Consider the following 26500-nt stretch of genomic DNA (forward strand, 5'->3'; position numbering starts at 1 on the left):
ATAATAACATTTAATATTGAGGTATTTTGATCATTCATTTCAAAAACGCATCACGTTTGCTTTTCTTTAAAACATCATCACTGATTACTCACTGCAGACTTTGAGAGCCAACAAACCTAATAAAACATCACTTTCTGTACAAGGTTCTGCTGTCATTAGAATGACGACTGATAGGATGTTCATATATTCCCGTTTAGATGAAGAATGACTCATAATCCTCGCGAAGAAAAGAGGGTTGAAACCAAGTGTCTTTTTGTGTCGATCTCGCCATTCTATCGACTAAATTGGCTGTCAAAGTGTACCAACTTGTCAGAATATGTTTTCATCCTACTACTATCTAAGTGAGAGGCCTGATAAATTATCTACAGTAAAGTTTGACGAGCAAGGAAACAAGGAAGCATCTTATCAGTCGATCATGTCAACAATGGCACACAAGCTCGTGACCACGTCGGTGCTATACATAGTTTGTCTGCGTTAGTGCTTATAATAACAATATCACTAATACTTAGTTAATATCCAAGTCACCAAATGTAAATGGAGTATTGTTGGCGCTTTTTGTACATTTTTTTATTTGTTTTTATGGGCAGGATATAGGACCTCCCATTGGCTTTTTATTTACGAGTTAGAATGCATCAAAAAAAAAATCCATCCGTCGTCATGTCTTTCATAATGATTGTGAATGATAGGCAAAATTCTAAAAAAAAAAAGTGCAGTTCCCCTTTAATTCTAAGCGGTAGGTGTGGAGAAAATCGGGCACTGCTCCTCACCGGCCCAATGCATCCCTACAATGAAACATGGTGGTGGCAGCATCATGTTATGGGGGTGTTTTTCAAATGTAGGGACATGACGACTGGTTGCAATTAAAGGAAAGATGACTGCGGCCAAGTACAGAGATATCCTGGAAGAAAACCTTGTCCAGTGTGCTTAGGACCTAAGACTGGGCCAAAGGTTCACCTTCCAACAAGACAATGACCCTAAGCGCACAGCTAAAATAACAAAGGAATGGCTTTGAAACAGTCCTCTGACCTTTCAGCCAGAGCCCTGACCTAAACCCAATTGAGCATCTCTGGGTAGACCTGAAAATGGCTGTCCATCAACGTTCACCACCCAACCTGACAGAACTGGAGATGATCTGCAAGGAAGAATGGCAGAGGATCCCCAAATCCATGGCTGTATTCGCTCAGAACGCTGTGTGCCCCATTGGTGTACTCCTCGCAAATAGTCCTTTTTTAAGTCCACAGCAAATCCCACCTCCTTTCCAGGCTGGTTTGTTGGCTTTTTTTGAACGCATGTTGAGTAACAAAATAGACAAAACCTGGCAAGAAAAGAGACACACGCTGAAGAGTAATGGACTGCGTAAACAGGATGTGACGTAGGGGGCTCTGCCTCTCCAAAATGGCAGTGCCCTGTGTGTAATGTACTGCACAGGAAGCGATGTCATCAAAATGGCAGCGCCCCGAGGCATTCGGCGTCACACAAAATGAACGAATGAATGAAGTGTTCCTACACTGCACATTGCACACAGAGGCAAATTTGACTCGATCTAAAGGTTCGCAAACCGAAAAGTTCGCACATAAGGGGGTTCGTAAATCAAGGTTCCACTGTAATACATTGCGAGAATCTGTTTGAGCCATCATTATCACCTGCTGACCTGAGAACACACACACACACACACACACACACACACACACACACACACACACACACACACACACACACACACACACACACACACACACACAGACGCACACGCACGCACACAAATGTTCTTGTATTTCTTACCTTCTTGAGACCCCCGAAAAATGCCTACCACTTTAGGACCACCCTTTCCAGATATATAAAGATTTGTATTTACAACATTAATAATATATACGTACTATGCAAAGATAAAAAAGGTAAACTTTTAGTCAGTTGTTTTGTTGTTGAAATTTTTGTTTGTAATTGGTTTTTAATCTTCATTATTTTCTTCAAGTGATTACAGTATGTCTCTATATAGACTTAGACTAGACTAGACTTAGACTTCCTTTTTATATACATATTTATATTTTTTTTTTCATCAATTTTGGCCAAAGGGGGTGCATTTAAATTTCTTACACACACTTGTTATTACATATGTTGGCCAGAGGGGGAGCACTTTTAAAACCGACACAGTCAATATGAAAAATCCCTCCTTTTTGGGACCACCCTCATTTTGATAGATTTCACCACCAGGGGTGCAAATGAGATCTGTATTTTGGATGGATACCATACAGAATCACAGTACTATTAATGCCAGGATAACAAATGTTTCACTTTTCAAGAAAATTCATTTTCTCTTTTACCAATATTTGAAACACGTAAACAAAGTATCCCAAATTTATGGGCCAAAGCTTTTTTATTTTATTTTATTTATTTATTTATTTATTTTTTTGGGCCAAAGCTTAAAAATCACTTAGGCATCTTTAGAATGGATATGACTATCATTTAAAAAGGTTTCCCTTTAGAGGACCCGTTTTTTTGTCCCCATACCGTCAGAGGTCCCCTACAGGTGACTGTGTAAACAGAGCGATGTCCCCATTTAGTAGGCATTGCCAGAACACACACACACACACACACACACACACACACACACACACACACACACACACACACACACACACACACAGACACGCACACACACGCATACACACACACACTCACACACATTCTTGTATTTATTACCTTCTTGAGACCTTCGAAAAATGCCTACCTCTTTAGAACCACCCTTTCTAGATATATAAAGATTTGTATTTACAACATTAATAATATATACATACTATGGTAAAAGATAATAAAGGTAAGCTTTTAGTCAAAAAAAATGTTTTATACATTTTTGGTTTGTAATTGGTTTGTAATCTTCGTTATTTACTTCAAGTTATTACAGTATGTCTCTATATACATATTTATTTGTTATTTTTTAAATAAATTTTGGCCAAAGTGGCCGCATTTCAATTTCTTACACACAGGTATTATTACATATGTTGGCCAGAGCGGGAGCACTTAAAATTTTTACACACACTTGTTATTTCATATGTTGACCAGAGGGGGAGCACTTTTAAAACCGACACACAGTCAATTTGAAAAATCCCTCCTTTTCGGGACCACCCTAATTTCGATAGATTTGACCACCAGGGGTGCAAATGATATCTCTATTTTTTTGTTTTTTGTAATGTGCTTAAGGCCGATGACAAACGAGTCATGGACCACAGATGGCCCCTGTGCCGCACTTTGTGCAACCCAGCTGTAGAAGCTAACTGTCAATGGCCACTATAGTCTTAGTACCGTAGTGTATTTGTTCATCCTATGGCCACATATGGGACGCGGGTTGTCTTACGTCAGCACCGGAAGTCGTAAAATCAGCTGTTCACCTGGCGGATTTTTTCGGGGAGGAATAGGGAAGTCCTTTTTTAGCTGCCATCTTGTTTTATCATGTATTGCTGCCTTTGCACCTGTCAATGTTTACTTTTGTATGCACATTCCATCCATCAATTTTCTACTGCTGGTCCCTTTTGGGGTCGCGGGGGGTGCTGGAGCCAAACTCCACACAGAAAGATCCCGAGCCCGGGATTGAACTCAGGACCTTCGTATTGTGAGGCACATGCACTAACCCCTCTTCCACCGTGCTGCCCTGTATGCACATTACATCAACAACAAAATTCCTGACTTTGGAGCAATGTTCACGGACTCTAGCATTTGGCTCACTATTAGATGCAATTGTTTTCTGTATTGGCACCATGATTTCGGTCCTAACTTGTTCACTTGTTCTCATATGGAAGTTACTTTTCCTTGTTGATGTCTCAAGAAGGGTACAAATACAATAACATGCACGCACACACATTTACACACACAATACACAATAAAATCCTAGTATAATGACAAAAGAGTACAAATGATAATTTTTGGGATAATATTAACATGAAAGTTAAACAGCACACACACACGTAAACGTTATTGTGACCTATTGACCCATAAGCGTGAAGACTTGTGGTCACGAGAGTGATGTTTGCCGCAGGGCGCCATTGATGCAGCAGAAATATGAGCCGGATCGATGCATGCGCCAGACGTGCAGCAGCTTGATGCACTCTGTGTGCCCTGAGGCTCTTTGGCACGTTTAGTATGCTAGCGCTAGCTCTGCGGCTAAAATGGGCTTCCACTTAAATAACGTGCATGCAATCAACCAACAATGAATGCTGTGCGTGTGTGTGTGTGTGTGGGTGTGTGTGTGTGTGAGAGAGAGTGTATGTGTAATGTGTATGTATGTTTTTGTGCGTATGTGTGTGTGTTTCCCACAGTTGCCTGACGCCTCCCAACAGGACATTCATTAACAGAGGTCAGCAACCTGACGCCTTATAAGGAAGCAGCAGTACGCCTATCAGATGTAGAGCTATTTCCTGACAAACATGCTATTTAACTCTCTTAACTCCACGCTTCATTTTAACAACATCTAGCTCGTATTTATTATGACTTCCACCTTAACAACATCTACATCTTATTTATTTTAACTATAAATTTAACAATATTTAAATCTTATCTTGTTTATTTTAACTTCCAACTTAACAACATCTACACCTTCTTATTCTGTTTATTGTAACTTCCACTTTAACAACATCTGCATCTTATCTTGTTTAATTAAATTTCCACCTTAGCAACATCTACATCTTATCTTGTTTAATTAAACTCCCACCTTAACAACATCTACATCTTATCTTGTTTAATTAAACTTCCACCTTAACAACATCTACATCTTATTATCTGGGTTTTTTACTTCCACCTTAACAATATCTCCATCTTATTATCTTAATTATTATACATTAAAAACTTAGCAACATCTACATCTTAACATCTTGTTTATTATAACTTCCACCTTAGCAACATCTACATCTTATCTTGTTTAATTAAACTTCCACCTTAGCAACATCTACATCTTATCTTGTTTAATTAAACTTCCACCTTAACAACATCTACATCTTATCTGTTTTTTTTTTACTTCCACCTTAACAATATCTCCATCTTATTATCTTATTTATTATACATTAAAAACTTAGCAACATCTACATCTTAACATCTTGTTTATTATAACTTCCACCTTAGCAACATCTACATCTTATCTTGTTTAATTAAACTTCCACCTTAACAACGTCTACATCTTATCTTGTTTAGTGAAACTTCCACCTTAACAAAATCTACATCTTATTATCTGTTTTTTTTACTTCCACCATAACAATATCTCCATCTTATTATTTTATTTATTATACACTAAAAACTTAGCTACATCTTAACATCTTGTTTATTACAACTTCCACCTTAACAACATCTACATCTTATCTTGTTTAATTAAACTTCCACCGTAACATCTACATCTTATCTTGTTTATTTTAACTTCCACCTTAACAAAAATTCCATCTTATTATATTATTTATTATTCAATAAAAACTTAACAACATCTACATCCTAATATGTTGTTTATTATAATTTACACCTTAACATTATTTACATCTTATCTTGTTTATTTTAACTTCCACCTTAACATCTCCATCTTATTATCTTAATTATTATACATTAAAAACTTAACATCTACATCTTAATATTTTGTTTATTATAGCGTTCACCTTAACAACATCTACGTCTTATCTTGTTTAATTAAACTTCCACCTTAAAAACATCTACATCTTCTCTTGTTTAATTAAACTTCCACCTTAACATCATCTACATCTTATCTTGTTTATTTTAACTTCCACCTTAACAACATCTCCATCTTACTATCTTATATATTAATAATTCAAAACTTTACATCTACATCTTAATATCTTGTTTTTTTTTACAAGGTTTACCTTAACAACATCTACATCTTATCTTGTTTATTTTAACTTCCAGCTTAACAACATCTACATCTTACTATCTCGTTTATTTTATCTTTCACCTTAACATCTTCATCGTATTATCTGTTTAATTATAAATTCAAACCTTAATAGCATATACATCTTAATATATTTTTTATTATAACTTCCACCTTAACAACATATACATCCTTTGATCTTGTTAACTATAACTTCCGCTTTAACATCTCCATTTTATCTTGTTTATTATAACTTCCACCTTAACAACATCTATATTTTATTCATTATAACTTCCATCTTAACAACAACTATATCTTATTTTTTATAACTTCCACTTTAACATCATCTAACTTTATCCTATTATCTTGTTCATTATAACTTCCACCTTAACATCTACATCTTTTTTTTATTATAATATCCACCATAACAACATCTACATCTTAATATCCTATGTATTATAACTTTCACCTAACAACATCTACATTATTATCTTATATATTATAACTTCTACCTTAACAATATTTATATCTTATTTATAACTTCCACTTTAACATCTAACTTCATCCTATTATCTTGTTTATTATAATTTCCACCATAACATCTACATCTTAATATCTTATGTATTATAACTTCTACCTAACAACATCTACATTATTATCTTATATATTATAACTTCTATCTTAACAATATTTACATCTTATTTATAACTTCCACTTTAACATCTAACTTCATCCTATTATCTTGTTTATTATAATTTCCACCTTAACATCTACATCTTATTTTTTATAACTTTCACCTTAGCAACATCTACATGCTATTTATTATAACTTCCACCTTAACGTCTATATCTTATCTCATTTATCATAACTTCCACCTTAACAACAGCTCCATCTTATTATCTTATTCATCATAACTTCCACCTTAACGTCTACATCTTATTATCTCATTTATTATAACTTCCACCTTAACATCTCCATCTTACTATCTTATATATTAATAATTCAAAACTTAACATCTACATCTTAATATCTTGTTTATTACAACGTTCACCTTAACAACATCTACATCTTATCTTGTTTATTTTAACTTCCACCTTAACAACATCTACATCTTACTATCTCGTTTATTTTATCTTCCACCTTAACAACTTCATCTTATTATCTTTTTAATTATGAATTCAAACCTTAATATCATATACATCTTAATATATTGTTTATTATAACTTCCACCTTAACAACATATACATCCTTTGATCTTGTTAACTATAACTTCCGCTTTAACATCTCCATCTTATCTTGTTTATTATAACTTCCACCTTAACAACATCTACACTACCGTTCAAAAGTTTGGGGTCACCCAAACAATTTTGTGGAATAGCCTTCATTTCTAAGAACAAGAATAGACTGTCGAGTTTCAGATGAAAGTTCTCTTTTTCTGGCCATTTTGAGCGTTTAATTGACCCCACAAATGTGATGCTCCAGAAACTCAATCTGCTCAAAGGAAGTTCAGTTTTGTAGCTTCTGTAACGAGCTAAACTGTTTTCAGATGTGTGAACATGATTGCACAAGGGTTTTCTAATCATCAATTAGCCTTCTGAGCCAATGAGCAAACACATTGTACCATTAGAACACTGGAGTGATAGTTTCTGGAAATGGGCCTCTATACACCTATGTAGATATTGCACCAAAAACCAGACATTTGCAGCTAGAATAGTCATTTACCACATTAGCAATGTATAGAGTGTATTTCTTTAAAGTTAAGACTAGTTTAAAGTTATCTTCATTGAAAAGTACAGTGCTTTTCCTTAAAAAATAAGGACATTTCAATGTGACCCCAAACTTTTGAACGGTAGTGTATATTGTATTTATTATAACTTCCACCTTAACAACAACTATATCTTATTTTTATAACTTCCACTTTAATATCATCTAACTTCATCCTATTATCTTGTTATTATAAGTTCCACCTTGACATCTACATCTTTTTTTTTATTATAATATCCACCATAACAACATCTACATCTTATTATCCTATGTATTATAACTTCCACCTAACAACATCTACATTATTATCTTATTTATTATAACTTCTACTTTAACAGCCGAGGATGTCGTTAAGGGCTATATAAGTAAACTTTGATTGATTGAACAATATTTACATCTTATTTATAACTTCCACTTTGTCATCTAATTTCATCCTATTACCTTGTTTATTATAATTTTCACCTTAACATCTACATCTTATTTTTATGACTTCCACCTTAACAACATCTACATCTTATTTATTATAACTTCTACCTTAACAATATTTACATCTTATTTATGACTTCCACTTTAACATCTAACTTCATCCTAGTATCTTGTTTATTATAATTTCCACCTTAACATCTACATATTATTTTTATGACTTCCACCTTAACAACATCTACATCTTATTTATTATAACTTCTACCTTAACAATATTTACATCTTATTTATAACTTCAACTTTAACATCTAACTTCATCCTATTATCTTGTTTATTATAATTTCCACCTTAACATCTACATCTTATTTTTTATAACTTTCACCTTAGCAACATCTACATGTTATTTTTTTATAACTTCCACCTTAACAACAGGTCCATCTTATTATCTTATTCATCATAACTTCCACCTTAACAACATGTACATCTTATCTTATTTATCATAACTTCCACCTTAACAACATCTACAGCTTATCTGATCTTATTTATTATAAATTCCACCTTAACAAGATCGACATCTTATCATCTTATTTATTATAACTTTCCCCTTAACAACAACTACATCTTAATATTCTAACTTCCAGCTTAACAACATCTCCATCTTATTATAACTTCCACCTTAACAATATTTACATCTTATTTTTATAATGTCCACTTTAACATCTAACTTCATTCCATTATCATTTTGTTATAATTTCCATCTTAACATCTACATCTTTTTTATTATAACTCCCACCTTAACAACATCTACATGTTATTATCTTATTTATTATAACTCCCACCTTAACAACATATACATGTTATTATCTTATTTATTATAACTTCCACCTTAACAACATCTCCATCTTATTATCTTTTTTTGTTATAATGTCCATCGTATGTTATCAATTGTTTATTTAGGTTGAAGAGATGATGTATCTTTGTTACACAACCAGATGTTATAGTGTGACAAGTGATCGGGGTTTTCACCTCAACACGCTTGCACACACACACGCACACGCACGCACACACGCACACGCAAACACACACAGACTTGACGGTGTGAAGCTGAGCTGTAAGCAACCATCATCATACTCGCAAAGATGAAATAATGTTCATCAGGATGTATTTTTCTGAAAGTACGTAAATAATAATTTTAAAAAATTGGGATGACGTCATTGCAGCTGCTGATAAATATTTAAACACTTCATTTACATAAATGAAAGTTTGTTCCTTTTAAGGAAATCTGGCCGGCTTGCTGGCTTCTTTGTTTTTTCAAGAAATGTTTTGTGCTGCGGTGGGAAGCATTTTCCCCATCGGGAATCGTAGAAATAGAAATCATGTGTCGCCAGGTCAAAAAATGTGGCTCATGGCATCCGTCACACAAGTGTAAAAAGAAGCTGAGCAACAAGCGGCCCATGTTGCAAATGGCCGCGTCAGCGGTGTCGTTCCCTTAAGGACGGACCCCGGTCAGGATGTCCCCTGGGAGGTCAGAGGTCATCTGCAGCGCTCTTCCTGCTTTCAGCGGGGTGGCATGTGACCTCTGACCTTGAAAAAAAGAATCGGACTCGTCAAAACATCCATAAACTAAGCATCTGTCTCGGACGAACGCTGCATTCTCATTGGGCTGTGACTTAAAGTGGGAAGGACAAATAACTTGTAATGGACTATTTTTAAATCACGCCGCTGCAGTAAAGTTTGAAGAGTGAATGTGCCGTGTGTGTGTGTGCGTGTGTGTGTGTGTGTGTGTGTGTGTGTGTGTGTTATTTTCCTACTTTCTTCCATGGCTGGAACAATAGAGGTGGTGAGACAGGAACATCAAGCATTACAGCTCAGGAGACTTCCTGGCGCTCTGATGGTCACACTCCCAACATGGAAGGAAGCCAAGACAACACTACTACTACTACTACTACTACTCTCTAAATACTCTCTAAATACAGTAATAAATACTCATTAAAACCCATTAAATATACTATTACTGTATTTTCCGGACCATAGGGCGCACCGGATTACAAGGCGCACTGCCGATGAGTGGGTATATTCAGGTCTATTTTCATACAAAAGGCGCATTAAAGGGGTCATATTATGATATTTTACATTTAAAACACTTCCTTGTGGGCTACATAACATGTCATGGTGTTTTTTTGGTCAAAATGTTGCATAGATTATGTTTTGCAGACCATCTTCAAGTCGCTTTCTGACCGTCTCTTCAGGATGCGCCGTTTTGTTGCTAGTCTTATTTACGTGCCTCCACTTCGACAGCGTCTGCTCCCCGCCATCTACATTGTACCGGTAGTTTTTAGCGCTTCCATAGACAGATATAAGTTAGAACTGTACTCTACTTTGTATTAGAAATGGCAACAGCGGGTAGAGGACAGAGTAAAATAAATAGATTATTGACTACAATGGCGGAGGCACGCACATTTTCGGGACTTATGCAGATCCCAAATAGACATCAGCAGGTACCAATAGGTAAGAATTGTTGGTTTTGCATAATATTGCTAAACAAAACGCCGGATAATGTCTCCTATTAGGGACCATTTTGGGGTCCTTATACACACAGCATAATAATAATAGTACATGTTTAAGCAAAGTACGTCTGACTATGGTAGCCATAATGCCACGCGTTCCATCAAGCGGTGCATCTTCTTAGCCTACCAAAGTCGTACTAAAACATTTTGACAGATTTTTGAACGCTGTGTTTAATGTTCTAGATCAGTGGTGTCCAAACTACAGCCCGCGGGTCAAATGCGGCCCGCCAGCCCCTTCAATTTGGCCCGCGAGACATCATGAGTGTTTTCTAATTACTCAGCGGTCTTTGAATGGTACACATTTTCTGCCATGTTGTGGACAATGTGAGTAATTCAGATCAATGAGCCTTGAAAGCACTTTGAAATAATAGCACAGCATATACAGATATGACACAATCCAAACAACCTTCCATAGTCATGGTACAAAAAAAAATGCAAACGGTCAACACACATGGTCACACATAACACAACCTGCTCACTGAACAATGAACACCATAAAAAAAATTCTAAATTACACCCATTCAAATCTATTACAGTGCATGATGGGAAAAAGGTTAAACACTCTCTCCACACATATCCATTTTAGCTGCTTGATATTTCTGATTGATTACAAAACTTTAAGTCACGGAACTAAGCAAGTTTAGAAGTCAAACTTTCCCATACTCTTAATATCCACTTATATTATGTAATTATGTATCCATCATATTAATAAAATATGTACACACACACACACAAATATATATGTATTAATATATATATATATATTAATATATGTATATATATATAAATATATTAATATATATATTAATATATATATACATATATATATTAATATATATATATTAATACATATATATATATATATATATATATATATATATATATATATATATACATACATACCAATATTTTGGTACCGGTACCGGTTTGGTTGTCCAAGGTGAGTGGAGAGTGTGGTTGGTGGAACGGTTTGAATCGGTGGAGAAATGTGGGATTTGTGCAAGTTGGAAAAATGGCCCATTCATTTTCAATACGAAAATGTCCCGGAAAACCGGGAATTCTGGGTAACCTGGAATAATTTAATTAAATCTTTTTGGGGAGCTCACGATTTCCAGCCGAGCCGAACATTTTGATACTGGAACGGTTCCGATCGGATGACAACTGTGGGCTGTGGAGCGCGCTAGAGTTTTGCGGCGGAATAATAAAAAACAGATTTTTTGGTGTGTAGAAAAGCATTTTTGAATGTGTGGACATTGACACAAAGTTAGATGATTTCATTTTTTTCTCATTACATACCGATACATACTAATGTTCATGCTTATTATGGTTGTTTTTCAAATGAATTATATATTTTTAATTAACTAGCTAACTAAACTTTGTTTATATTTGAAGTATATTTTAGATCAGGGGTGTTTAAACGTTTTCCACCAAGGTCCACATACTGAAAAGTCCAGTATGGGGTGGCCATTTTTTATATATATATATTTTTTAATGCTAAAAACAGATATTATATATATATATATATATATATATATATATATATATATATATATATATATATATATATATATATATATATATATATATATATATATATATATATATATATATATATATATATATTTAAAAACAACGCTTTGTGTTATAGGCGAATAAGTATATTATCATTAATTATAAGCTCAGCTTTTTCTCATTACAGTCTGATTTCTTGCTCTTTATTTCTTAAATTTTTACTGTTTTAATTTTTTTTAGATGGATATGTTATATTTAAAAATACACAACTTTTTAAATCTTAGCAGACACATAATATATATTTGCATAAAGTATCGGATCGGTATCACCGATACCAGCCTGATTTTTACTTGGTATCGGATCGGAAAGAAAAAAATCAGTGCTTTTATCCATTTATTACCTCCGTAATATTTAGTTTGTTGGTTAGTTAGTTGGTTAGTTAGCTAGTTGGTTCACGATATAACTCAAAACGTTATGGGCAATTATTATTGAAACTTTCAGAAAACGTCCAAATTGGGGTAAGTAACAACTGATTATATTTTGGGCCATTACCTTAGGTTTACAGTAGAGCGAAGCCACAGACATGGAAGTAGGATTCGGCAAGGAACGACTCTCTTGATTAGGTAAACATGGAGTACAGTTAGTTAAAGTTAAAGTACCACTGATAGTCACACACACACTAGGTGTGGTGAAATTACCCTCTGCATTTGACCCATCCCCTTGTTCCACCCCCTGGGAGGCGAGGGGAGCAGTGAGCAGCAGCGGTGGCCGCGCTTGGGAATCCTTTTGGTGAATTAACCCCCAATTCCAACCCTTGATGCTGAGTGCCAAGCAGGGAGGTAAAGGGTACTATTTTTATAGTCTTTGGTATGACTCGGCCGGGGTTTGAACTTACAACCTACCGATCTCAGTTGCACCTGCGGCCAATTTATTAGGTACAACACAAGCTATTTTTATCACTCCTCAGCCTTCCCGGTAAGGTCTATTCAGGTGTACTGGAGAGAAGGCTACGCCGGATAGTCGAACCTCGGATTCAGGAGGAACAGTGTGGTTTTCGTCCTGGTCGTGGAACTGTGGACCAGCTCTATACTCTCGACAGGCGGATCGGTGCGGTGTCTTCAGTAATGCGGACGCTGTATCGATCCGTTGTGGTGAAGAAAGAGCTGAGCCGGAAGGCAAAGCTCTCAATTTACCGGTCGATCTATGTTCCCATCCTCACTTATGGTCATGAGCTTTGGGTTATGTCCGAAAGGACAAGATCACGGGTACAAGCCGCCGAAATGAGTTTCCTCCGCCGGGTGGCCGGGCTCTCCCTTAGAGATAGGGTGAGAAGCTCTGCCATCCGGGGGGAGCTCAAAGTAAAGCCGCTGCTCCTCCACATCGAGGGGAGCCAGATGAGGTGGTTCGGGCATCTGGTCAGGATGCCACCCGAACGCCTCCCTAGGGAGGTGTTTAGGGCACGTCCGACCGGTAGGAGGCCACAGGAAAGACCCAGGACACGTTGGGAAGACTATGTCTCCCGACTGGCCTGGGAACGCCTCGGGATCCCCCGGGAAGAGCTGGACGAAGTGGCTGGGGAGAGCAAAGTCTGGGCTTCCCTGCTTAGGCTGCTGCCCCCGCGAACCCACCTCGGATAAGCGGAAGAAGATGGATGGATGGATGGATGGATGGATGGACAAGCTATTTTTGCGCCTTTGGCCAAATTATTAGAAACAACACACCAAAAACTAATGTTGGGCACCTAACGATTTGATACGATTCCGATTGCTGGGGTGAAGATTCGATTCAGAATCGATTCTCGATTCCAACCGATTCTTGCAACGTATTATTTGGTATAACGATTATAAGGAAACATTTTCAAAGCAGGTAACAGGTTAGAAAAGCTCCTTCCGGTTGCTGGGCGATGGCCTAAAAACTTATTTTTAAAAATGGATTCCTATAAAAAAACTAACACTTTTTTTAAAAACTAAATCTATTTTTGAAAATCATGAATGGATTTAGAATCGGGATGAATAAAAAAGTCCGACCAAAATTGGGCACCAAACGATTCGATTCGATTCTGGGCGGTAACGACTCGATTCAGAAACGATTCTCGATTCCAAAGTCAATGCTATTTAATAACATTGGGTGTCAGTTCAATGATTAACTACATTCTTCCATAAAATAGACAAACATCTGTGGTAAATTTCTATATTACTCAAAAGAAAATTGGTTTTGTTTAATAAAATTCTACAAAAACATTTAATAAAGTCAAATACAAATTAGGCAACAATCCCACATGTCTCTTTTCTAAAGTAAATCTGTTCATCAGATGTGAAATTTTTTTTTAATCGATTTTGGATTTTTTAAAAATCGACTATGAATCCTTTCTAATAAGAATCACGATTCATTCAAAAATAGATTTTTTTCGACACCTCTAATGGCCATGCTAACGGTTAGTATTGTTAGCATTATTAGCATTTGAGCTATTACTAGCCACATCCACGTGTACTCTGCGTACGTATTCCCAATGTTCATTGTCACTTCCTGTGTCTCCCGTCCAGTCATGTTCGTCTGCTGCTCGCCGGACGTCTTCAGGAAGCTGATGGTTCACTTCCGCCGCGCCGACCTCCCTCACGAGCAGTACGTCTTCTTCTACATCGACGTGTTTGGCGAGAGCCTCAGATCGACGCGCAGGCAGCCCTGGGCGCGCGGGGATGAGGACGACGCCGTCGCCAAGGAGGCCTTCCAGGTACGCGTGACCCCCGAGCACCCGCACGTGTGCCGCCGCGGTGACCATGTGGCGCCATGTGTGTCGGCAGAGCGTTAAGATCCTCACGTATCAAGAACCGCAGAACTCCGAGTACCAGGACTTTGTCCACAACCTGAAGGTGGACGCCAAGACCATGTTCAACTACACCATCGAGGACTCGCTGGTTAGTTATTTTTACTTGTGTTTTGTCTCATGTCCTCTCATACACACACACACACACACACACACACTCACGCACTCACACACACACACACATACTGGTTATCATTTGAAATGGGGACCAAGTTTTTGATCATCACTTGTGGGGACCACCCTTTCTACAGGTTGTGGAGGCATAAAGAAAATGAGGTAAAATGGCCACTGCCCAGTTAGCTCATACACGTCTTTAAATCTCTGGGTTGATTAAATAATGTGCTGATCATTCTTACTGGGGACCCTGGGGAAAAATAGTTAATATGGTTCATGGGGACCAAATTTAAATAATTTTGCATAATCCACACAAATTTGTACGTGACTACTGAGGACCATTTAAAAAAATTTAGAAAATAAAAATAATATAAAAAGTTCAAATTAAATATGACATGATGGTCAGAATAAAGCACTACAGCTGTCCTCTTATAGGAAGTTTCACCACTTAAATGTTAAAGCAAATCCTGCATCTTCTGTGACATTACTGAAAACTGCTATTTAGCAGTAATGAAGCTGTCTGCATCTCCAACTACCATATATAGAAGGATGGAAAATTCAGAATGTGAATCATATTTTAAGGTAATAATGTTTGATTATCATGCTGTATGAAAATGTCATCCTAAGGAACACTAAACCAGATTTTGTTTTTGGAAAAATATATTAGTTTTAACTAAGGATGGATACCATACAGAATCACAGTACTATTAATGCCAGGATAACAAATGTTTCACTTTTCAAGAAAATTCATTTTCTCTTTTACCAATATTTGAAACACGTAAACAAAGTATTCCAAATTTATGGGCCAAAGCTTTTTTATTTTATTTTATTTATTTATTTATTTTTTGGGGCCAAAGCTTAAAAATCACTTAGGCATCTTTAGAATGGATCTGACTATCATTTAAAAAGGTTTCCCTTTAGAGGACCTGTTTTTTTGTCCCCATACCGTCAGAGGTCCCCTACAGGTGACTGTGTAAACAGAGCGATGTCCCCATTAAGTAAGTGTTGCCAGAAGACACACACAGACACGCACACACACACACACCCACACACATTCTTGTATTTATTACCTTCTTGATATCTTCGAAAAATGCCTACCTCTTTAGAACCACCCTTTCTAGATATATAAAGATTTGTATTTACAACATTAATAATATATACATACTATGATAAAAGATTAAAAAAAAGTAAAAAAATGTTTTTTAAATTGTTTGTTTGTAATTGTTTTTTTTATCTTCGTTATTTACTTCAAGTTATTACAGTGTCTCTATATACAGTACATATTTATTTATTATTTTTTTAATAAATTTGGGCTAAAGTGGGCACATTTCAATTTGTTACACACACTTGTTATTACATATGTTGGCCAGAGAGGGAGCACTTAAAATTTTTACACACACTTGTTATTTCATATGTTGACCAGAGGGGGAGCACTTTTAAAACCGACACACAGTCAATTTGAAAAATCCCTCCTTTTTGGGACCACCCTAATTTTGATAGATTTCACCACCAGGGGTGCAAATGAGATCTCTATTTTTTGTCTTTTTTGTAATGTGCTTAAGGCCGATGACAAACGAGTCACGGACCACAGATGGCCCCTGTGCCGCACTTTGTGCAACCCAGCTGTAGAAGCTAACTGTCAATGGCCACTATAGTCTTAGTACCATAGTGTATTTGTTCATCCTATGGTCACATATGGGACGCGGGTTGTCTTACGTCAGCACCGGAAGTCGTAAAATCAGCTGTTCACCCTGGCAGGTTTTTACGGGGATGAATAGGGAAGTCCTTCTTAAGCTGCTGTCTTGTTTTATCATATATTGTTGCCTTTGCACCTGTCAATGTTTACTTTTGTATGCACATTAATGAAATAAAAAATCCTGACTTTGGAGCAATGTTCACAGACTATAGCATTTGGCTCTCTATTAGATGCAATGGTTTTCCGTATTGGGACCATGATTTCGGTTCTAACTTGTTCACCGGTCCTCATATGGAGGGTACTTTTCCTTCTTGATGTCTCAAGTAGGGTAAAAATACAAACACACACACACACGACAATTTGTGCTAAAAGCTAAGCTAACATGACTTCATCTTTACAACAGTCTGCTATCAGCCACTCTGGTCTGTACTGCAAAGAAGTAATCACATTACTGCACTACACCGTGTCCCTTATCACAGTGTGTGTGTGTGCATGTGTGCGTGCGTGCGTGTGTGTGTGTGTGGGCAGATTGTAAAGCCAGTTAATCAGTAGCAGACAGCTGAGAGACACTAATGTGGTGAACAGCGCTCTCTCACACACACACACACACACGTAATTGTGAGCAAACACACTAATTCATCTTTTACTGCTGATTGTGTTGTGTTCCCACACATCGCACACAAACACAGCAATAAACAAGCTAACACACACACACCACAAGGGGTGGCTACCGTTCACATTGGAACCGATACGGTACCAATTCCCGGTACCTGGGAATCGCTACCGGTACTCAACAGTACCAATTTTCAGTACTTTTTGTGTGTGTTAATAAATATTAATAGATGAAAAAAAATTATATTACATTTTTATTGCAACATTTAGAAATGAGCTGATTATGCGTGTTTTATTATAATATTTCTATGTTGTATGTACTCATGGCAATAAGTTGCAATTACAATTGCATGTCCAAAACATTAGATGGCAGTAGTGTATAGTTTATGGTTTGTTGTTTTGCCCCAGAAAGTGTTCATACTGTAAGTCAGGGGTGGCTTCAGCTTGGCCCGCAAGTCGTTACGAGTTTAATAAAGAAATTGGCCCGCGGGGTGCAACAGCTTTATTTGAAATAGCTCACAATCTAATTTAGGGGTGTCAAATTAATTTTAGATTGGGGGCCACATGGAGAAAAATCTACTCCCAAGTGGGCCGGACTGGTAAAATCACGGCACGATAACTTGAAAATAAAGACAACTTACGATTGTTTTATTTGTTTAAAAATAGAGCAAGCACATTCTGAAAATGTACAAATCATAATGTTGTTGTTCTTTTTTTACGCTTACATGTTGCGGTTAATAGTATTCTATCTTTATTTGTCGTTATTTATACTTTCTGAATAAATGATGTGATAATGTTCATCAGTCAACTCATTGGTGTTCATTTTCAATCTGTTAAGATAAAAAAAAAAATCAAAATCAAATTACAGGATGTTATTTATTAGGGGTGTGGGTAAAAATCGATTCGAATTCAAATCGCGATTCTCACGTTGTGCGTTTCAGAATCAATTCTCATTTTTCAAAATCGACTTTTTCTTTTTTCATTTGTATTTTTTTTTCTTTATTTTTTAAAATATTTTTTATTTTTATTTTGAATTAATCAATCCAACAAAACAATACACAGCAATACCATAACAATGGAATCCAATTCCAAAACTAAACCCGGCCCAGCAACACTCAGAACAGCAATAAACAGAGCAATTGAGAGGAGACACAAACACGACACAGAACAATCCAAAAGTAGTGAAACAAAAATGAATATTATCAACAACAGTATCAATATTAGTTACAATTTCAACATAGCAGTGATTAAAAATCCCTCATTGACATTATCATTAGACATTTATAAAAAAAATTATTAAAAAAAAGAACACTTGCATCGCATCTCATAAGCTTGACAACACACTGTGTCCAATATTTTCACAAAGGTAAAATAAGTCATATTTTTGGTTCATTTAATAGTTGAAACAAATTTACATTATTGCAATCAGTTGATAAAACATTGTCCTTTACAATTATAAAAGTTTTTTACAAAAATCTACTACTCTGCTTGCATGTCAGCAGACTGGGGTAGATCCTGCTGAAATCCTATGTATTGAATGAATAGAGAATCGTTTTGAATAGGAAAAATATCTTTTTTGAATCGAGAACCGCGTTGAATCGGAAAAAAATCGATTTATAATCGAATCGTGACCCCAAGAATCGATATTGAATTGAATCGTGGGACACTTAAAGATTCGCAGCCCTATTATTTATGTAGTTTGTTAATTTTCCTCAACTGGTGCACTATCATCATGTGGTTTATTTTTTTATATATATGTATGTAGCATCATCTACAAAGATACAAATAATTGCTATTGTGACATCTAGTGGACACATTTAGAACAGATGTTTCTTTCATTCAAAAATTTCGCAAACTCTTCCCGGTTGGCAGATAAAACCTGTACATTTGACACCCCTGGTCTAATTGCTACAAATTTGGCGTTGCCTTGTGGACAATGTGAGTAACTCAGGCCAAAGGCCATGAATTTTACGTTGAGGGTGCACAGTATTTACTTGTATGACCCAATCCAAACAGCCTTTCCAACACAAAAGGTCAACACACATGGTCACCAGGGTTGGGTTAGTTTCTGAAAACTAGCAACTAGTTACAGTTACTAGTTACCTTATTTCAAAAGTAACTCAGTTACTTACACCAAAAAGTAATGCGTTACTGTGAAAAGTAACTTTAAAAAAAAAAAAAAAAAGCTCCCATTAATGCCCTTTTAGCCTTCATTTCAGTACTGTTATTGCACTGGAGAATAATACAATCTGTTGATCAACTTGACATGCATTTGCATCACTGAACTCTGCTAAGCAATGTGGTCTACATACAACACACAAAGACAAAGATATGTTACAAAGGGCCGATTTATTTCAGGCCAGAACAAATTGACAAAACTATTTTAAATAGTTGCAACATAACATATATAAGTAACAAACAGCATAATTACAACTTAGCTGTAAACCTGGCTTCACCTAAGGAAGGCACACGTGACATACACAAAGCCTAACCAGGCAGATTTTAATTGTTGTTTTGGGCAGTAAACGGGATCTTTGATCCAAGACACAACTTACATTCAACTAAAATGTTCTTTTCTTTGTGCTCGACAAAAAAAAAGAAGTGAGAATATCTCCATGTTAAGACACTCGACTGCGGCTCCGTTGTTAGTAAACACAGACATGCCCCCCCTCCCCTCCCCACACCCACACCCACACACACACAGAGCGCGCCTCCGGCTTGTGACACAAGAACATTCAGAAGGACGACACTGCAGCGCTCCCATAAAACACACTCAGATCTTCTGTTTCTAGCTGATACTGCGTTATTTTACGTTATTTTTTATGTAGTATCGCATCATGTAGTAACGGTAACTGAGTTACTGAATATAAGAAATTACGCGTTAGTCCCAACACTGATGGTCACACATAACAACATCTGCTCAGTGAACATTGCACATATTGTAAAAAAATGTAATTCAAAATTACACCGATTTAAAGCCACTGCAATGTATGATGGGAAAAATGCAAAACACTCCCCACACTTACCTGTGTTTGGCGCCTTTTAGCTGCTGGATATTTCTGATTGATTACAAAACTTAGTTGGTAGTTGGGCTAAGTCTGCTCCCAGTGCTGCTTGAGTGATCGCTAAGTGCCCAAGTGCTGTGTTGGCAGCCGGGCGTGACCCAGATACCGAAACATGGCACCGTTGGAGTCCATGTGGACCGGCGGGATTCCTAGGTAGCACACCAGAATGCTTGCTGCTAGCGTGCTAAAAAGTGACTTTTGTGTTTGAGCCAGATGAACATCATCGCTGGAGGCTTCTATGACGGTCTGATGCTGTACACGCACGCGCTCAACGAGACCATGACTGTGCCCACAATGCGGCCCCCGGGAACAGTGGTCACCAGGAGGATGTGGAACAGAACTTTTCAAGGTTTCTTCTTCTTCTTCTCAGCACGTGTATCCAAGCATTAGCATTAGCATTGTTAGCATTGGTCAGTGCTTAAAGATGGTAATGTAACAAGTAATGGTCATGCATGTACTAGTAGTTCCATCATGGCCCACTGCTTGGTGCTGTGGAGCACTGAGACGCACTCGCCCACAAACACACTTTCTACAATCAAGTTTAACTTGTTACACTAGCTTTGACCTTTCAAATGTGTGTGTTTGTGTGTGTTTATTGAGGTAGTAGCTACGCGATGGCCAAGCTTTATTTGTTCTGCTCTTCAAACTGACGTATTTTTACCGTCTTACGTGTCCGTCATCATCGGTCATCCATCATTGTTACAATGAACTGACTCGATTTGTGTTGACGTGCGGCTCAGCACACAACAGCACACTATTGCACTATTACACACAATAATACAAAATGACTCCACTATTACACACTGTTACATATTATAACATACTATAACACAATATTGCATACATTACACTTTATTACACATTTTATAACACACTATTACACATTTAAACAATATTACATACTATAACAAACTCTTGCATACCTTAAACTTTATTACACATATTATAACACACTAGATTAAAGATTAAAGATTAAAGTACCAATGATTGTCACACACACACTAGATGTGGTGAAATTTGTCCTCTGCATTTGACTCATCCCCTTGGGGAGCAGTGGGCAGCAGCGGCGCCGCGCCCGGGAATCATTTTGGTGATTTAACCCCCAACTCCAACCCTTGATGCTGAGTGCCAAGCAGGGAGGTTATGGGTCCCATTTTTATAGTCTTTGGTATGACTCGGCTGGGATTTGAACTCCAACCTACCTATTACACATTTACACAATATTACATACTAGGGGTGTGGGGAAAAATCGATTCAAATTCGAATTGCAATTCTCACGTTGTGCGATTCAGAATCGATTCTCATTTTTAAACAATCGATGTAATTTTTTTTATTTACTTATTTATTTATTTTTTTTAATTTTTAATTTTTTTTTTTTAAATTAATCAATCCAATAAAACAATACACAGCAATACCATAACATTGCAATCCAATTCCAAAACCAAACCCGACTCAGCAACACTCAGAACTGCAATAAACAGAGCAATTGAGAGGAGACACAAACACGACACAGAACAATCCAAAAGTAGTGAAACAAAAATGAATATTATCAACAACAGTATCAATATTAGTTACAATTTCAACATAGCAGTGATTTAAAATCCCTCATTGACATTATCATTAGACATTTATAAAAAATTAAAAAAATGTATAATAGTGCCACAGTGGCTTACACTTGCATCGCATCTCATAAGCTTGACAACACACTGTGTCCAATATTTTCACAAAGATAAAATAAGTCATATTTTTGGTTCATTTAATAGTTAAAAAAATGTACATTAATTCAATCAGTTGATAAAACATTGTCCTTTACAATTATAAAAGCTTTTTACAAAAATCTACTACTCTGCTTGCATGTCAGCAGACTGGGGTAGATCCTGCTGAAATCCTATGTATTGAATGAATAGAGAATCCTTTTGAATCGGGAAAATATCATTTTTGAATCGAGAATCGCGTTGAATCGAAAAAAATCGATTTTGAATTGAATCGTGACCCCAAGAATCGCTATTGAATCGAATCGTGGGACACCCAAAGATTTGCAGCCCTATTAAATACTTCAACACACTATTGCATACATTACACTTAATTACACATATTATAACACACTATTACACATTACACATTTACATATTACACATTTACACTTTATTAAACATACTGTAACACATTATTGCATACATTACACTTAATTACACATTATATATCGCACTATTAAACATTACATATTACAAATTATTACAACTATTACACATTATTACACACTAATACACTTTATTACACGTACTATAACACACTATTACACGTTACACAATTGTACACATTACATTTGATTACACATTTTTATACACTATTACAAATTATTACATACTGTTACACATATTATATACTACAACACTATTGTACATATTACACAATATTACATACTATAACACACTATTGCATGCAATACACTTTATTACACTTTTATAACCCACTATTACACAGTTACACAATATTACATACTATAACACACTATTGCATACATTACACTTCATTACACATTCTATAACACACTATTACACATTATTACACACTATTACACATTATTGCATATTATTACACATTACACACTAACACACTGTATTACACATTCTATAACACACTATTACACTATACACACTAGTACACATTATTATATACGATTACACATTATTATACACTATTACACATTACACTATTACATATACTACAACACTATTGCACATTATTAAACAATATTATATACTATAACACACTATTACATACATTACAATTTATCACATCTTTATAACAAACTACTACACTTTTACACAATATTACATATTATAACAAACTATTGCATACATTACACTTTATTAAACATACAATAACACACTATTGCATACATTACACTTTATTACACATCATATAACACACTATTGCATACATTACACTTTATTACACATCATATAACACACTATTGCATACATTACACTTTATTACACATCATATAACACACTATTACACATTATTACACACTATTACACATTACCACATACTATTACACATTATCCCTCACTAACACATTTTATTACATGTACTATAACACACTATTACACGTTACACACTGTTACACACTGTTACACATCTTTACATAAGATTACACATTATTATACACTATTACACTTTATTACACGCTATTACATACTATTACACATTATTGCATACTACAACACTACTAAATATTATTACACACTATTACACACTATTACATATTATTACATGCTACAACACTATTGCACATTTATACACCCTATTAGAAATTATTATATACTATAACACACTAAAACAATATTACACACTATAACACATTATTACATACTATTACACCCTATTACCCATTATTACACTTTATTACATGTGCTATTACACGTTACACACTAGTACACATTATAATGTAATAACATAGGATTACACATTATTCTACATGATTACACTTTATTGCACACTATTAGAAGTTATTACATACTATTACACATTATTATATACTACAACACTATTGCACATTATTCCACACTATTAGAAATTACTAAATACTACAACACACTGTTACACTTTATTACATACTATAACACACATTACTTTATTACACATACTACAACACTATTACACATTAATACATACTATATTACACTTTATGACAAACTACAACACTATTGCACATTGTTACACAATATTACACGTCATTGCATACTATTGCACACCATTATACATTATTTTACACTATTACACGTAATTACACATGTTTAGACTATTGCACATTATTACATATGACAACACTAATGCACACCATTAAACTTTATTACATAACATAACACACATTTCTACACTATTACACATTATTACGTAATACATACACAACACTATTGCACATAATTACACACTATCACACTGTAACACACTGTTACACTTTATTACATACTCTAACGAACTACTACACATTATTACATACTATAACACACTATTACACATTATTACATTGCATAACACACTACTACACATTATTACATACTATAGCACTCTATTACACAATATTACATTGTATAACACACTACTACACATTATTACATACTATAACACACTATTACACATTATTACATTGCATAACACACTACTACACATTATTACATACTATAACACACTATTACACATTATTATATACTTTGACACTCGATTGCACACTATAACACGCTAGTGCACTTTATTACACACTATAGCAAATTATTCAAAATGTTTAACACTATTACACATTATTACATAACACAAAAATAACACTATTGCACTTTATTACACACTATATCATATTACTTTATTACATACCATAACACACATGACTCATTATTACACACTATTTCACATGATTACTGTTTATTATTACATACAGTAGTATAACACACCTTTGCACATAATTGCATACCATTACACACCATTACACGTACAATATCAGAAAATACAATCATCATAAAAACAATCATAATTAGTTTAAAATCAGTAATGAAAGAGTTTTCAGGCTGAATTTGAACATTGCTGGAGACAAAATGAGAGACAATAATACCTAATAACGCACATGGCGAGTAAGAGTCACAAGGAGGCGGAGCCTATGTCTGCGTAATCCCAGCGCTTGTACTGTCAGCCCCCTGCTGTGCGCCACTTGAACCCCAGAAAGAAGCTGCAATGTAATCGTGTAAAAGCAGAGCGTCATGTGTCACAGATGTCTCTTTGTCCTCCCAGAGGACATCCGTCACTTCACCTCTGCAGTGGCCCCGCCCCCTGGCCAAATCTCATTGTGCTCTTTTACTGATGTGTTCACTTCTTGTTGAGCGTCCCGCTCAGACAGCGGACGTAATGTTCCTAATCTTTGATTTACAAGCTGCCGGTTGCCAGGCAACAGGTCTCAGGTTCAGCATCCATTCCGGGTCTTGATGAAATGGGAGCGGGACATTTTTGCACCAGCAGTGTCGAATGGCCCGTCTCCTGTCCTCATGTCCTCCTTGCGCAAACAAACAATTTCCCTTGAGGATCAATACAGTTTGTCTAAGTTAGCAGTTGATGTTGTTGTAATATTTAATGTTGTTGATGGTTGTGTCATTGTTAGTGTTGTTGTTATCCATCCATCCATTTTCTACCACTTGTCCCTTTTAGGGTCGCGGGGGGTGTTATATTTAATGCTATTGTTATTATTGAAATATCTAATGTTGTTGGTGTTTATGTTATTGTTAATGTTGTTGGCATTGTTGTTAATGTTGTTATATTTAATATTGTTGACGGTTTTGTCATTGTTAGTGTTGTTGTTATAATTAATGTTATTATTGTCATATTTAATGTTCTTGGTGTTGATGTTATTGTTAAGTATGTTGTTATTGTTGTTAATGTTGTTATATTTAATATTGTTGATAGTTGTGTCATTGTTAGTGTTGTTGTCATATTTAATGTTGTTATTATTGTCATACTTAATGTTGTTGGTGTTGATGTTATTGTTAAGTATGTTGTTATTGTTGTTAATGTTGTTATATTTATTATTGTTGATGGTTGTGTCATTGTTAATGTTGTTCTCATATTTTATGTTGTTATTATTGTCATACTTAATGTTGTTGGTGTTGATGTTATTGTTAAGTATGTTGTTATTGTTAATGTTGTTATACTTAATATTGTTGATGGTTGTGTCATTGTTAATGCTGTTGTCATATTTAATGTTGTTATTATTGTCATACTTAATGTTGTTGGTGTTAATGTTATTGTTAAGTATGTTGTTATTGTTTTTAATGTTGTTATATTTGATATTGTTGATGGTTGTGTCATTGTTAGTGTTGTTATATTTAATGTCATTGTTATTATTGACATATCTAATGTTGTTGGTGTTTATGTTATTGTTAATGTTGTTGGTATTGTTGTTAATTTTGTTATATTTAATATTGTCGATGGTTTAGTCATTGTTAGTGTTGTTGTTGTTGTATTTCAGAATCATCAGAATCAGAAATACTTTATTAATCCCAGAGGGGAAATTAAGATTTT

General features: G+C 35.5%; 1 protein-coding gene across 5 annotated transcripts in view; it reads left to right on the forward strand.

Moving 5' to 3' along the window:
• The window catches only part of npr1b (natriuretic peptide receptor 1b), a 55568-nt gene that overhangs the window by 9107 nt on the left and 19961 nt on the right, over positions 1-26500 (forward strand). For all 5 annotated transcript variants that reach the window (XM_062029790.1, XM_062029793.1, XM_062029791.1 and 2 more), the window contains 3 exons: positions 14664-14851; positions 14922-15035; positions 20645-20780. In XM_062029790.1, the coding sequence (XP_061885774.1) occupies positions 14664-14851; positions 14922-15035; positions 20645-20780 (438 nt within the window). The remainder of the gene's footprint in view (positions 1-14663; positions 14852-14921; positions 15036-20644; positions 20781-26500) is intronic.

Source organism: Entelurus aequoreus, linkage group LG20 (genome assembly GCF_033978785.1).
Source record: "Entelurus aequoreus isolate RoL-2023_Sb linkage group LG20, RoL_Eaeq_v1.1, whole genome shotgun sequence".
NCBI classification, from domain to species: Eukaryota; Metazoa; Chordata; class Actinopteri; order Syngnathiformes; family Syngnathidae; genus Entelurus; species Entelurus aequoreus.